We start from the raw sequence: 16376 nt of genomic DNA on the forward strand, positions 1-16376 counted from the left end.
TGGGCTCAGCAAGTCTGCGAGAATTTGCAGTCCATTAACAAAATTGTTTATCTTAACAAAAACAAGGGCGTGTTTTCCAGGACATTTTGGTCATAGTTGTTGTTCCAAAGCAACGTCTTTATGTCGTCCTCTTGAGAAACCATCATGGCAACAATTAGAAAAATGGGAGAGACCAAGGCCAACAATAGCCCCACGATCAGAGTCCATCAGGGGTCTGAGGACCATTTCCAGCAGGTATCCTTGTTGGCTTTTGCATCCTGTCACATCATCCGTTGTCTCGGCCAGGGAGAGCGCCAGCAGCCTCTCACAAGCTCCAGTCCACGTTGATTCATTTCTTTAGTCTGCATGAGCGACACCACACATGTTGAATTGGTCTGTTAGCAACCATGAGCTTCTTGGGCTGAAATCCACATTATTTGATTGGTGAAAGGACATGAACGTCTTGCCGTGCTACAATCCATGTTGACTGAGTCTGTTATCTGGCGCTGGCTCTCCACTGGGCCGTATAATGTCGACTCACTCCGTTGGCTAGCATTAGCCTCAAACGTTATGGTCCATATGTCCCATGACTCGGTCGACGTCCAACTTTCAGCTCCAGAGACAGAAGTTACTGGTGGTTTGGCAAGTAGAGCCTTTCTCAGCAGGGGATAGGTAGAGCTTTCCATTAGCACAGGCGCAGAGCTCGTATACTGTCTGTTTGGTGTAGGTCGTACCTGCCGGCGCCCCCTCCAGGGGGTCCACAGCACTACCGAGGGGAATGTTACCCAGCTTGATAGTATTGGCATCTAGTAGGATCTGTCAACAAGAAAGGAGAGATAATTAAAAACACTTTGATTTGCAATGCATAAAATGTACACATCGCGAATGATACAGCTGTAAGAACCTGAGCTCCCATGGAGTCTCGGTGACTAAAATAATTTACACACAGAAGGTGAGAAAGCTGGAGTTGAAGCAACATCGGGGATGTTGGTACTGAGAACTAGAGAGCACAGGGCTGTCTGCACAGGCTGCGCTCTCTGTGGCTGGCCGGGGTTGTCATCGAAGAAACATCTACAGAGACTGAGAGAGATTTTCTATTTAGAACCGGTCGCCTTTGATGAAGGGGCAGAGTGGGAGTGAATGAGACGGAGGGCAAGGGAGGTGAAAAGACAAGCAAGAGAATCAGTGAGACGGAAATGAGGACAGGAACCTTGTGAGGGAAAGGGACACCAGAGACGGCATGCAGCTTGAAAGCACAGAAACAATGTCAAACGATTTGATGTGGCGTCATCCTGGATTACATAAGCTGATCACCAACATGCCAAAGGGATGAGATCACACAACGTATTTCAATTCTTCCTTTGAAATCGAGGATGATTTCCTCAAAATGACACGGCAGGAAGACGACATAATCCAGATGAACAAGAAACTAATTAGCGTTTTAGAAGAAAAATAAACTATCAGGATAAAATTTTTTTTTTTTGAGAAGTCAGGTCATCTCTTTGATGAATTTGAAGCTTTTTGACTCTTTTAATAATCGATTTTATTGCGTTGATGTCAAAACCTTGCAAACTGTCTTTTACAAACTATGTCCAGTGTTGGACTATCTGCAGGTCATTTGCATTTTGATGAGGGCCTGTGTCATGTGGATGTGTGCGATTAGTCCGCTAATTCATTAAACTTCCGGCCCCTCACCATTCGGCACCAGGAATATCAGTCGGTTAAACCAATTAGTATTTTATTCATGTACAAGGAAGCTTAACTGCTAAGTAGCTGCCAGCTGCTAGTTGGGGCTATAGAGCCATCAGACTGCAACCCTCTGTCCTGCAGCGCTGCTCAGTACACCGAGTACACTGGTACACCGTGCTTTAATAAAACCTAATAAAACATTTTGGCAGTTTGGTTTTCTCCTTCAGTCAATAAGGACATGCATTGAAAGACAAGCGGGCATTGATTAAAGAACCCCTCCACCACCACCACCACCACCACCACCTTCACATTTTAGGAATAAATAAAAAGGTTTATTTGTAGATTTCGAACAAAGAATGGTGAGTAAATTAGTCCAAGGGTGAAATTGCAGAGTGACAGCAGCATAATGGACCAACCAATAACAAGCCAAGCAATACGGGCTATAAAAGTCTATTGGCTTCACCTCCACCCTCCTATTTAGATGATGAGGTAAGAGAAGAGCCATCAACCTGTTGGGTGTTTTGATGGAAATTCACTGGTGTTATAGTCTGTATTTTCAGCTTTAAACTACTGTCCGTCATCTAAACTACACGAGACAACACAGAAAACAGACAATGACCCTTATTCAGCCAAAGTCGAATCAACAAGCCTGCATGTTTCTCATCTCACCTTCATTCAGATTATTACAAGCCAGACTTCAAATGAGGATCATTTCTCACTCTCATTGCATATTGACTGCTCCACCTTCTTATTTATTTTATCTTCAATATTCAAGAAAGCTTTGGTTTCTTGCTTTCTTTCACTCTCCCCGTCTCTCACATATTCTTGCACACCCCGAGGCTGGATGGTAATCTCAGCAGACATCTGTATCCCCATTATTCACCTTCTTCATTACAGAAATGAGGAGAAGAAGAGGAAGCGAAAATGTGCGGGGAAAATAGCGATGAGTGCAGAAAGACAGGAAGAAGGGAGAGGAAGGAGGGATGCAGCCAGACAGAGAGATGAAGGAAAGATGACGGAGTTAGAAGACGTGATGAATGTAAGAAAAAAACTACTGGTGAAGAGATGAAAGAGAGGTTCAGATACCTGAACGTTAAGGAACCAGCTCGTATAAATAATGATTTCATCTTAATCTGAACACACACACACACACACACACACACACACACACACACACACACACACACACACACACACACACACACACACACACACACACACACACACACACACACACACACACACACACACACACACACACACACACACACACACACACACACACACACACACTGTAAGCAGCCCCTCCATTACACATGCAGGCAGGTAACAGGAGTAACTGAAGTAAGTCCACAGTTGGTGTCATCCTTTATTGCCCACAGGTCTTTAGTTTGATGCTCAAACTTTATGAGATTCTCTGAATTATCTTCCTTTCACCAATTACATTCCATTCTCCAGGGTTGACTTAAACATATTAGCTGTGACACATTTAGACAATAAATGAGCTGGGAAATTGACAGTTGAAACAAATACTCTTTTAATTTAATAAAATTACACATTACTTACATATTCTGTTGGTGAAGACTAAGATGGAAATCAACATAAAAAGCATGTAAAGTCAAAAGAGTTTGATCTTTTCTTGTTGCTTGAGCAGTGATAAAATCTCATCTTTCTTTCTTTATTTCTTTTTACACTGTAGCCTTTGTTGAAATATATTTATAGAAACTTACAAAAATCACTATAGGTGTTGAACTTTGAAAGAATGTCTGTCACAGAAGACATTCAAAATGCATTAACTTCTCTCATGAAACCTCACAGTGGATTTTTTCTTCCACAAGTCATTATGATGTCATTATAAAATTCTCTTCTATTGCGTTGCTTCATTTCAGCTGCTCGTCGTTTCAAAATTAGTTCCACACTTATGCAGATACGACTCGTCAAACATGTCAAGGGGTCACGACTTGCTTGACAGATGCGGCTGGTCTGGAGTGATTGACAGGCTGAATGAGAAGTCAGGATGAGGGTCAGACAACAGATTTGTGGAAAGTCAGTGGCAAATTGTTTCACTGAGGTAAAGTCATAATTGCAAAGTTTTTGAAATGTGCTGAGAAGTGTTACTATATCTCCTCTAAAGATTCAGCTGCATGAACCTACTGCTCACTAACCTGCCAACAGACAATGGTTAAAACAACAAGAACAAGTTTTAGTTACTATTAAATAGTACAAAGCCACATTAAAGTCCTGTGGCCAAACAAGAAGCAGGAAAGAGGTTTTGTGTTTAGAGAATAAATAAAAATGGGCAGGGCAGCCTCTGAAGCAGCAATCTCATTAGGCCGCTATGCCCGTTGGTTTTAATGAGCCACAGTAACAACAGCAAGGAGACACTTTAAAGCTTGTGAAAAAGGAATATGTGAACTTCTTTGCTCATGTGTCGAGTGAGGGAAAATACCACAGTACATCTCTAAATGTCAAGGTGTGCCTCTAACAGGTCCCTGGTGGCACACCTGTCATCTACCCTTCTGCTCCCCAATAAAAACTGCCGGGGCGCTGTTATAACCTTGCAGGGGGAAAGGATTCAGTCACGGTTGGCAACATGAACCAAATCCAATCCTAACTACTGGCCGTAGCAATAGAAAAGTAAAATGAACTTGGCCATGTCATTGGGATGGGGGAGTGCAGGGGAATGGGTGCACATGTGACCACATGCCCGGCAAGCACTGCTTTTCTGAAACGACAACAAAGTGAAGGACGACATGAACCATGAGAAGAAAGACGGAGAGAGAGGAAGTGAGCATCCGCTGAAAGGCAAAAGAAGAGAAGAAGACACTGATGATTGTACAGAAGAAAAGGTGACAGATGCACTGAGATGATGAGGGAATAGAGAGAGGAAAGGATCAATAAAGGAGAGGTGAGAGGTGAGGGGAAGGTGGATCGCTGTGTAGCGATGGGAAAATACACAGCGGAAGAAAGACATGAACGGAAAAATGGATGGAAGGAGAGTAGAGCTAGACCAGGTGGAAGGAGAGTAGAGCTAGACCAGGTGGAAGGAGAGTGGAGCTAGACCAGGTGGAAGGAGAGTAGAGCTAGACCAGGTGGAAGGAGAGTAGAGCTAGACCAGGTGGAAGGAGAGTAGAGCTAGACCAGGTGGAAGGAGAGTAGAGCTTGACCAGGTGGAAGGAGAGTGGAGCTAGACCAGGTGGAAGGAGAGTAGAGTCATTTGTTTTAGCTTAAGGTTGGATTAGTGCTTACATTCATCCCATTGCCAGATGAAAGTGTGTGTAAATATTAGGTCAGTGTGTTGTTAGCTGAACACAGGAGAGAGAGAGTGAGAGAGTGAGAGTGTGAGAGAGTGAGCTGAAGATCAACCTGTTTCTGGACACGAGAGTGCTTCTTCTCACCATGTCTTCATTGACAGGGGAGTTTATATTGTTGTTTACTTTCATGACCATGCTGCCTTAGACCCGTCACATCTTTGGAGGAACAAATAATTAAACATACTTTTGCTTTTTAATGGATTTTTTATTTACTTAAATATATATATTTTTACAAAGCTCATATATGCAAAACTATTTTACTGACCCAGTCTTGTTTTCATAAAGGCAGAATGATATTTTCTAAAATTAGACTAAACAAACAATCAATCATTTTCTCTTCTTGCCTCGGTGGCACGTAAAGCCGAGGCTAAATAAAGAGCTGTTGACAAAAGATTTTTAAATTCCACTAATGGGAGACGCATGCATGCATGAAAGCCTGAGTGTCTTCTTCGCACAGACCTGCTGCCATATTGCATCCGTCCTCACTGCCATAGACTATAAGATTGTAAATTTTAAAAGCCCTTGAGTGGATTGTGAAAACACCATCCAGCACCAGTAGCTAGTTTCTCACCCCCGTTCAACTGCTTCCGTCAGGACTCGACCATGATTGTGATGCAGAACTTGGCAGAACAGCAGGAGTTGAATATGAAACACTTAATATGAAACAACACCACTTTTCCAAAGGGGGAAAACCTTCAGTTGGACTTTCTTTAAAAGCTACTAAATAGATGATAATATTCCCTCCTGCTGCTTCTTTTAGTTTTCAGCACATTCATGTAAACCAAGCTGGAGTTTTTAGGTCTATCACAGGCAGCATGCACAAAGACACAAAAACAAAACAAAGAAAATCAAAGACACAATTCATTTACTTTTTCTGAACTGCGCCAGTTGCTTAATAAGAATGACGTGAAATGTGACAATTCTCTTTGGCATCATTAAAGCCACATTTCCACTCTATTAGAATAATGGCTGATCTTTGACAATTACTTTTCTAGCATTATTTTCTATTTACAAATTCACCATCTACACACACAATAATCCTTATTATATATATTATTATTTAAATCAACAAGTTAACATTGTATTTAATGACATTACTGAATCATTTCATATCAAAACTTAGATAGATAGATAGATAGATAGATAGATAGATAGATAGATAGATAGATAGATAGATAGATAGATAGATAGATAGATAGATAGATAGATAGAAAGAAAGAAATGGGGATACAGCAGTTTAAATGTTCCTTTTTGCTCTCTGCCCACATATTTAACTGGAGTGTATTCCTGTGTGTGTCTTCTATGGACGTGTCTCTATACATTAACATAATTGTACAAGTCTGCGTGGGTGGCTTGGTCTGTGCACACAGTGTGAGTGGATGTGTGTCTGTACCCATCTCTCTCCAATAACAGTTTAGCGAGCACGTGGCTCCAGCATCAAGGAGATGGGAAACATGCGGGAAGCGGCAATTATGGAGGGTCAAAACATTTTTCATGGATGATTTCCTTTGGCACAGCTAAGAAACACAGAAAAGAGGGTGGGAGGCATGAGAGAGGAGGGAAAGTGGTGGAAAAAGGATGAGATTTTCCTGGAATGAAAGGAAGAAGAGAGGAGGTTGGGGCAGAGAAGACAGCAGAGGAGATAAGAGGGTTAAAGTGTCTTTGGAAGGAGATCAGAAACCAGAACAAGTGTTCTGAGAGCATGAGGAGTCCTTTCAGAGGAGGAAGGACTGTATGACTGTGTTCAGGAGGAGGAAGTGTCGTCTGTCAAATTGAAAAAGGAGATGGGACATTTGTGTGAAGGTTATAGAGGTCGCACACATTTAGAAGGAAAAAGAACACGGAAAGAAGTTTCTCACCAAGCAATAGTGGGACTGATGTTACAGGAGAAATACAACCCTTAAAGGTCATTTGTACACGTGCATATGTCAGTGTCATTTTTAAATATAATGTAAAAATTCATTTTTCACCAACATACGAATTCAAATCAGACAACTTGCAGCATTTCAGCCTCAGTGAACGCATTCAGAGAAATATTGTAATGGCCTCAGTTGACCAGCTCTGGTGATTCACACAACGTTTGGAGAGCCACCGACAATCTCCTTCATCCATCCAAAGCTAATGACCAATGCTCGGCTCACACCTCAACATTCTTTAGTGATAACAGGAAATGTGCTGCGTTCTGTTTGTTTACGCAACAATGCAGTTTTGTGTCATTAAAAATATCATGGTTTGAAAATAGCTTGTGTTTCAGCAGCATGTAGCTCAAGAACAATAACAAAGGCAGATACAAAAAAACAACTTATACTGTTTACTGTTTCTTACATTTTACAGCCCCTTTTTGAAAGGCATTGTACATTTACTACCATATACAACAATACCATCTTAAAGTCTACATACATGCACATGCTGTTGCATCACAAAGAACATATTAACTCGTCACCTTGCATGGAAACTGCAACTTCTCAACAAGTGTTACAGACAAATCTGTACAATTACCATGTCCATATATTACCCCCAAAGAAAAACTTAAAAATTACACTCATATATACAGTCTAAACCAGACCAGCCATTTGAGGGTCTCTCTCTCTCTCTCTCTCTCTCTCTCTCTCTCTCTCTCTCTCTGTACTTTAAATACTGTAATCAGGAAGAGAATCAGACGTAAAACTTGAAGGCAGGTTACTTGTTCTGGTGAACCCAGAGGAGAGCAGAAGAAAGATAATTGAAGTCCAAAGCATGCATCAGTGTGATCATTTAAATGTGGTTTATTTCTTCATACTCAAAGGGAGAATTCAGATAAATCTTCGAAATTCAGATAAATGTATTACTATATGCTATACAATCAATACCTACGTCATTTAAACTGTCTCTGTATCAGGCTACATCTACTTTTGCCTTTGAGTCTAATGGCTGCAGATTCACTCATTGCCAGCATCTCCGATTCTAATCCAATACAGTGATGCTGTACTGGATATAGAACAAATAAATGTGGAGTACTTCCCAGGACAGTCAATTAACTCATTGTCACGTTCTGGAAACCAGAACGTGGAGATTATTAAATATCGTGGTGCTTTATGCTGCTGGATTTAGCCATTTATGGCGGGGTTGTATAAAAATGAAAGGAGAAGAAAAAAGTACAATAAGTTCATAGTAGAATTTTTTTTTATTAAAACATTTACTGAAACACAAATCTTTAGAACTGCATGTGGAATTTAAAAAAAGAATAAACCTGATGATGTAATCCAAACGAAATGGCATGTATTCAATCTTAAAGGTATACCAGCTACTCCTTAGCAGAAATCATTTGTTGCCCCAAATATGTTTTGTTGTAAAATGAATCTGGAATCAACCTCGGTATACGTGGTGTTTCTCCGAAGCACTGAGAACACACACTCTGGCACAAACAACCACAGCACTTTCAAAGTCACTTCAATCACCTTTTCTCCCGATTTCTGTGCTCGGTTGGAACTTCAACAGGTTGTGTTGATTACTTCTTGGGGCCTAAATACACTGGGGTACTACCACCAATGGTGGTATGAGATTCGTGTTCACTAATAAATGAACATTGAATGCTGGAATGGTTCAGAGAAAATTACTGACTTTCTCGCAGCATGGAATTATCTCACAATGTCAACTACTCATTTAAAATGGAGCAGGCGCTCCCTATAACGTATTGACTTTAAAGTCCTTGACTCCCAGGATGGAGGAGGTCAGGTGAGAAATTTGATGGAGGCCGACAATCTCACAATACGAGTGCTATTGCAGAAACACAAAAGTCTGCCCACACAAACACGCACAGTTGAACTTCTTTGTTCTTCCAACCTTATTTCACTTCTCCTCCCATTCTTTGCCTCGCTCGCTTTCTGCATTCACACATGGGAACATGCACACACACTCCAACAACATAAATAGGTGGGCGGCTGAGGAGCTATCCGAGTGTATTACACAGACCATTACGCTTGTTGAATGGACAGACGCTGGAATGGGAGCTGACAATAGACTAAATGACAGAGGCAGGAGTATCCCAGATGTAGCAGGGACATAAAGCAATGTCGGTCCACTCTGCCGTACCGTACACACACAAATATGCGCACAGCCACAACACAAAACACACAGGAGTGGAGGTACAGATAAATGAGTACATGCACGGTTGGACAGGAATACAGACAGTGATGCACACCAGCATACAATGAGGAATGGAGCTGCAGAATGTCATAAATCTAAACATATGATGTGATGGACAGAAGCACAAATAAGACGGAGAGGCACAACTCCCACACACGAAAGCCAAAGACTGCCTTACATCAGACTGACAGAATAATAAACAACAACAAAAAAATATCAATAATGATCGGCTCAGGTGGTGTGAATTATACGATAATACATTTTCTGACATTAATCACACCTTTTGAAAAATATTTGCTTCTCCCAGGTATTGGCAGGTATCTGTTAATCTGTTATCCCCCTTTGAGAACACATGAACACATACACCTAGATGAAGCTACTCAAAAGTGAAGTTTTGGAAGTAAACAGAAAGATGAGAGAGAGAGAGAGAGAGAGAGAGAGAGAGAGAGAGAGAGAGAGAGAGAGAGAGAGAGAGAGAGAGAGAGAGAGAGAGCGAGAGCGAGAGCGAGAGCGAGAGCGAGAGAGAGCGAGAGAGAGCGAGAGAGAGAGAAGAGGCAGCTGTGAAAGTGTGCTTTGACTTCACACTGTGTGTACGCATGCATACATCTCTGCATACAAATGCATATTTGTATTTGTGTGGCTATCCATATTTATGTGTTTGAGCTCATTTGTATGCACATTAGAAGCGTTAAGCGTTTGAGGGCAGCCTGTGTGTGAGGTGAGTCCACACCTACTAAGTGGCTATATGTATTTGCTTTGTGTGCAATGTTGAATGCTTCTATACATACAGTATATAATGTATATTAGATATCTGTGAGAGATCCGGAGCATCGGCGTGTACAACAAGGATTTACCCCCTGCCACTATTCTAATTCACTCTCCATTCTGCCTTACCCGCAGGTAAAACAACAAGCAGCTGGGAACAAGAGTCCCAGTGTACCAGCCCAATAACACCTCCGGGCTAAAGCGTCTTAATAAACCTCAGCATTGTGTCAACAAACAATAAAACTCCATGGCAACCTAACTTTGTTCAAACTTTCTGTAGTTAACCTGATCTCACCTCACTACAGTCAGCAGCATCGGGAGCGGAGGACAAACGGTACATGGATGCAAATATGGCAAACAGGACATTGAAAGTGTCTGTAGGTTTGGAAAGAGTCTCCAGTGATGGTGACGTTCTGCAAACAACCTGCTGGAGACAACATTTGTTTTAATAAAGCTTTTCATTTACTTGATGCCGTTCACTCAGCAGTGAGGCTGACTCAAGCCTGACGTTCAATTATGTAATCGTGGAAAATCTACATGAGTGTCATCACCATGAGTGGGTGACATCCTAATCACCATGCCATTCACTTTATCTTGTGTTGATGTAATATTTTATTCTGCACTTTGTGAGCTACACCTGTTAAACGGCCGGCCAGTCGACAAGGGTATGACAGTGAAAACAAGACTATTATCAAAGTTACTTGGAATGTGACATGGTTGTTGGTACCAGGTTGGCTGCTGATATACTGGGATGGTAATGAAAGCCCAACTCCAGGGTTTACGGAGAGTATTCTGAAAAAGCAGTTCGCTGTGATAATGGAGCAGCAGCAACGACTCAAACAGCCACTCTTTATGACCACAGTATGCATACGGTGATCTTTCAATGCACAACAGATTGAACCTTGAAGCTAAAGGGCGCCAGCACTTGAAGGCCTCACCGTGTACCACTCCTGTCAGCTGAGAACATTAAAATGAGACCACAGCTCGTACAGCATCAAAATAAAGGGACCACACAGTTCATACGGCTGCTGGAGGTGTAATGGTGTGGAAGATATTATCTTGGCACACTTTGGGCCCCTGAGCTTTGTTTGAATGCCAAAAGGCCTGTCTGAGTACTTTTGCCGACCATGTCCATCTTTGTATGACCACAGGTCACCCCTCATCTGATAACGGAAACTCATGTAGTCTCAAACTGGTTGCTTGAACATGACAATGAAGTCACTGGTAGTTAGATCGTAGTGATTGGGATGTACCACGTAGAAGTTAGTGTTTTAGATGCAGGAAACTGGGCACGCATGACGACTGATCGACTGACTGCATCAAAGCATCTTTGTTCCCAGTCTGCAGTGCAGTGGCGTTTCTAGATATCCAGTGACCCCACTGAATTCCAAAGTAAGGTGGGTGCACCACCGTTTAGCCACAACATTATAACCACCGTATAGGCACTGATCCGGTAAAAATGTTGAGCCTTGGAGATAGCGGATCAAAAAGAAATTCAATTAAAAAAAAAAGTCATTAATAGGACTCAAACCAGGCCAGGCAGTTTCAAAGACTAAAGTTCTACTGCTCGATCACTGGTAAAGCTGCAAATTAATGAGATTCTTAGAAACTGTTGATCATCGGGTCACTCAGTTTACCATTAGTCACCTTCAGGTTCTCTGCTAATGTAAGAGTTTCAAACTCGTACCCGTAAATAATCGACCAAATTAATTTAGAGTCTTAACTGTTTGTTAGCTTTAGCTGCTAACAAGCTGGTATTTGTTCGACTCGCTCCGGTTCTGTGAAGCTCCGCCTCTATCTGCGCCAGCCAATCAGCTCTGAGCTTCGAAAGGACGTTGTTAGTGGGCGGGGCTTCAAGACCCACGAGGCATCAAAATCACCTGATCTGAATGAACGGAGCCACAGCCACAGCCACAGCCTGAGCATGAACACTTTACTGCGTGCAATACACACTGCATGGTGAGAGAGGGGAGAGCTACACCGATGCAATACACACTGCATGGTGAGAGAGGGGAGAGCTACACTAATGCAATACACACTGCATGGTGAGAGAGGGGCGAGCTACACTAATGCAATACACACTGCATGGTGAGAGAGGGGCGAGCTACACTAATGCCCCATCGGTGTAGATCAGGAGGAAACAACCTGAAGCAGCAAGACGAGACCAGGAACCGGGGAGGACAGTCCTCACAGTAATTATGTGCTATAAAGAGGAAGTTTTATTAACAGACAAGAAAACACTGTAGATAATCTTAAAGAATTAATAGCATACTTTACATGCAGTGCTTTCTGATGACACCAGGTGGCGCTCAGCCCCCTGCTCCTAATGACCAGTCGCCCCTGCTGCAGTGGTTAGTTTCTGTCGAAAGTTGTCCAAGGAAGAAAAAGTTGTGAACTGACGACCGGGTCACGGACAAATGAGACCCCATCATGTACACGGAGTGAATTCCCATGTGGTGCCATTCAACAGATAAGGTACCGTAGGTCAGGTTGCTTTGATAGAAATGGATCAGACAATGTGTCATGGTTGCATCGTGGGAGCAAACCAGGAAAGAAACCACGCATTATTAAATAGGCGGCCATAATAGTATGGCCACAGACAGTGTGGGTTGTGTTCTGTTACACCACTTTCAAAAGACTATAACATACTAGACATTCTTCTTAATTTTGACTTTTTTCTTTGCTCAAGATAAACTCCACACATGAAGAAGCAAAGAACATTTCAGCTATTCTTCAATCATATTTTGATATTAGAAAGTGATATTGTCACCCTGCATACAAAATACACATTTTCTTTCTATTTACATGCAGCAGCCTTTCAGTGAAACTACCCTAGTTAGGAATAATGTGCCTAACTCAAGGGCATTTGGACAGTATTTTCTCAGCCTGTTGTAAAATTAGTCCCTGGAAGGCATTTCTATTCTACTTCTCAGTGAACTGTCACGAGGACATCGTCGGCAGAGTCAGCTCCTTCTCATTTCTGTCTCCAAGCCCTCAGTCGTCACCATCAGGTTCCTGACTCAGACATCTTCCCGCTCAGCTGTTCCACATTTACCACAGTATGCAAGATACACACCGAGCCAGCAAACAGTCGGCGGCTCAATCTTCAAGAAACAGGTTTGTTCCTGTGGTCTTTAAAATTGCATTTTTTTATTTTCTTTTACATTGCAGTGTTGTCTGGGTAACATCAGTGAGTTGGCAGCTGGGGAGTCTGTTGCGTTATTTAATCCCATACCCTTTATAGCAGAACAACCACTGCTGGTGATGTAAAATGCGTCACTAATTGCAAATTGCTTGTAATATTTCTGGGAATGTTGCCACAGACAACTAGCTCATTCAATTTCTAATGCTTCTACAATAGGCTACAGGCTCACTCCCTATTGTATTTCCTTAATCAGGGACGGAAGGAAAATGCATTTATTTGATTGGATATTTTTCAGATTAGAACCTTGATTGTTCACACTTTTTTGTTGCTGACTGTTGACGTTGAAGGAAACATGGCGCAGCTTTTATAAAACGCAGGCTTTGAACTTTAATTTTGCACAATTTGTTTGTTTCTAATGAGGTAAATTTAAAATGTAATGCGGAGGGAGCCACATTTCTTGGTGTATACAAGACAAATGATAAGACCAATACATGATTTAACCGTGAAATATGAAGGTTAAACCAAACAAAGGGAGAATTAAGAAAAAGAGTAATATCTCTCGGAAGTGAGTATCTCACATAATTACCCCCCAAAAAATCAAATGGCAACCCCCTACTGAGCATTAATGCTGAATCATCTGGCTTGATGAGGCAGTCAAAGGAGCTTTGAGATTGTAAATCTATTACATACCGCAGACAAAATACCTGCAGAAACAGGAATGTCAGTGACTGTGGCCACATTAGTCTCGACCTTTAAAGGATTATTCATCTTCATTTTTCAAGAAAAAGCGACTCTTATTCCACATCTGACTTGTCGATCAATTATAAAATAACATTTCCATGAACTTTGTTTGGATCCTTCTTCTTTTCTATCACTTCATCAGCACATGATAACAGTTGTGCCTCGTCGCTCAGAGCTTTCTTGATACTCATCTCATCAACAATGTGACTTTAAAGGAGAGAAATGAGAGTAATTCCTGGGTTGCCGAAGATCAAGTATAGAGAGAAGCATAAATTAAAAGAATGGAAAGTGCCTGCTGAGCCAATGGAAAGAGATAGAGGGGAACGTGGAAAGAGAAAGGGAGTGAGAGAAAGTAGGAAGGAGAGGAGATAATAAAAAAGGAGGACTGCAGGAATCCTGAGAGGATCTGTCAGCTCTCGTTGGCTTTGATTTTAATGGAAGCCAGTGCTCCCCTACCTCTAACCCATTTGGCCTTAATTCCAGCGCTGCTTTCCAAACTTTTTAAACTTTAATGGCCCCTTCTTAAGTGCCAGATGCTGACAACATTGATTTGGCTTTAAGCCTTGCTGTCCTGCACGCCTTTATTTTCTCCTGCAAAATCGACAGAAACATCTATTTTCTGCCATCCTCCCCCTCCCCCCACTCATCCGATCCTCCTTCTATCCTCCTTTCATCCGCTCTCCTCTGTTCATTTGATGGTGTCAGCGGCTGCAGAAAGTATATATGAGACTGGATGAGCAGGAATACAATCTGGATAAAGCGCTGAATTTAAGGAAATATGCTGGTATTTTAACATCATTTTAAAAGGCTGGGTTGGCCCGCAAATAGCAACAGAATTTATCTTTAGAAAGTCTTATACTTATTAGTTTATTCATCTTGTGGCCTATTGATGACCAAGTTTGGTGCTGCTGCCCAGGAAGACACACAAAGCCGAAGAGAAGAAGTGAAGGACGGAGCATCTAAAGATTTCTGCTACCAATCCAGTTCTTATCCCTGGATTACTAGTAGTAGAATCAAGTATTTCTAACTACCTCGTTAAGACTTGGCACCATTGTTATGTAGAATCAGACAATTTCAGGATGTGAAGTAAATCAACTATATTTATAATAAAATTACAGGAGAATAGAAAATACTTTAAAGATTATTTAAAGAAATTAAATAAATGAATGTGGCCACATAGTGGTGCAGTGGTCAGCACGTTGCCTCACTGGGACAAGGTTTCCTCTTGGAGTCGGAGTTAGGTGAGGGGTGTGTGTGTGAGTGTGAGTGTGTGTGCGTGTGCGTGTGTGTGTGCGCGTGTGTGTGTGTGTCAACAGTTTGTGATTCATGCAGGTCTGAACAATGTGGGCCAGGAGGTTTCAAGTTGAGGAATGATGTGAGAACTGCGATTCCCCCTCATACGCCACTCAATTCATAGAAATTCTGAGGTGAAAGTCAGATTTCCTAATGTTTGTCACGTTATAATATAAAATCCACTGCCCTAGGCTAACGTGGAATAATTCAGCAATTTATAAATTTTTTAAAAATATTATTTATTCTTATTTTTAAAATTTTTCTATTAATACAAGGCAGGATCCCTGTAGGACGTTAAGTGAGATTCACTGAAACTTTAAACAATGAACAACTTCAAAACTACAGTATATGCAAAAATAATGTGATTCAAAATGTCAATTAATTCCAATAAATTTCATGAATGTCAGACAAATTGCTGTGGATTATATTGGTCACCTGGGTACCAATCGCATTGCATTTCCTCGTGCTCGGGGATAAAACACGTCTTTGTAATGAGCACTTTGAAAATGGATGGACTGATGATGAGGTTGTGCAAGATAGTGCGACAGTCGCCACCGTGAAATTCCTCCGAGGTTTTTTTGATCTTTACAGGACTGACAAATCCTATATCTGGCAGTTTGTTAGCTTCTATACGGTCCATAGTGTCTTTATTTTTTCGTTCTTTAGAAGTGACTTTTGCTCGTCACCTTTCCCGTTTCTGGCTCTCTACTCTCTCTGTGGTGTCACACATGCTGCAAAGCACAGAACAGAACAGCACAGACGCCTTCGCCAGTCTCAGAATGACGCAGTTGTCATTTTCCCATCTGGCACCTGCTCTGCCTCAATAGCAGATATACTTGTGTGCATCCGTGTAGTCAAGGGAGTGCTGGTCAGGCACACTGGCGGTTAATTACTGTGTTGGGACCAAGAAAAGCAGTTGCACTTTTGACCAAATAATAACCAGTCTTGAGTCAATGCTGCTGTGTTTCCTTGTTTTTTGTGACACACAAGGGTTTACAAAAGCATTAAGAGGAGCTAAAGTTGTGTTTATTGGGCACACCGGAAAGCTTCTGGTGGTCGTGTATTACCCTCTTGTGAGAAAAGCTCATATCACTTGGTGAGATGTTATGATGAAAAATGTGAAATGCAAAAGTAACTGCAATGAAAATATACAACATCAATAGCAGATGTCTCCTATTCTATGAAATGACACACTTATGGCCGTGGTAGTCCGTTTTATTGAGCTGGGTGGTCTCCTAAAGTTATTGACTCATAAATTTGAGGAAAACCACCGTGAGAGGAGATATGCTACAGATATTTGATGGTTTCAGGTACAAACATCATTC

The 16376-nt window shown here is 41.7% G+C and overlaps 1 protein-coding gene across 2 annotated transcripts in view; it reads right to left on the reverse strand.

Annotated features, from left to right (window-relative positions):
* Positions 1-588: 588 nt before the first annotated feature.
* sgcz (sarcoglycan zeta) overlaps positions 589-16376 on the reverse strand; it is a gene marked incomplete at both ends in the record, with an annotated part of 356107 nt that continues 340319 nt past the window's right edge. For both annotated transcript variants that reach the window (XM_080464784.1, XM_080464783.1), the window contains one exon: positions 589-795. In XM_080464784.1, the coding sequence (XP_080320910.1) occupies positions 589-795 (207 nt within the window). The remainder of the gene's footprint in view (positions 796-16376) is intronic.

The sequence above is a fragment of the Lipophrys pholis genome (genome assembly GCF_963383615.2).
Source record: "Lipophrys pholis genome assembly, chromosome: 5".
In the NCBI taxonomy this organism is placed as follows: domain Eukaryota; kingdom Metazoa; phylum Chordata; class Actinopteri; order Blenniiformes; family Blenniidae; genus Lipophrys; species Lipophrys pholis.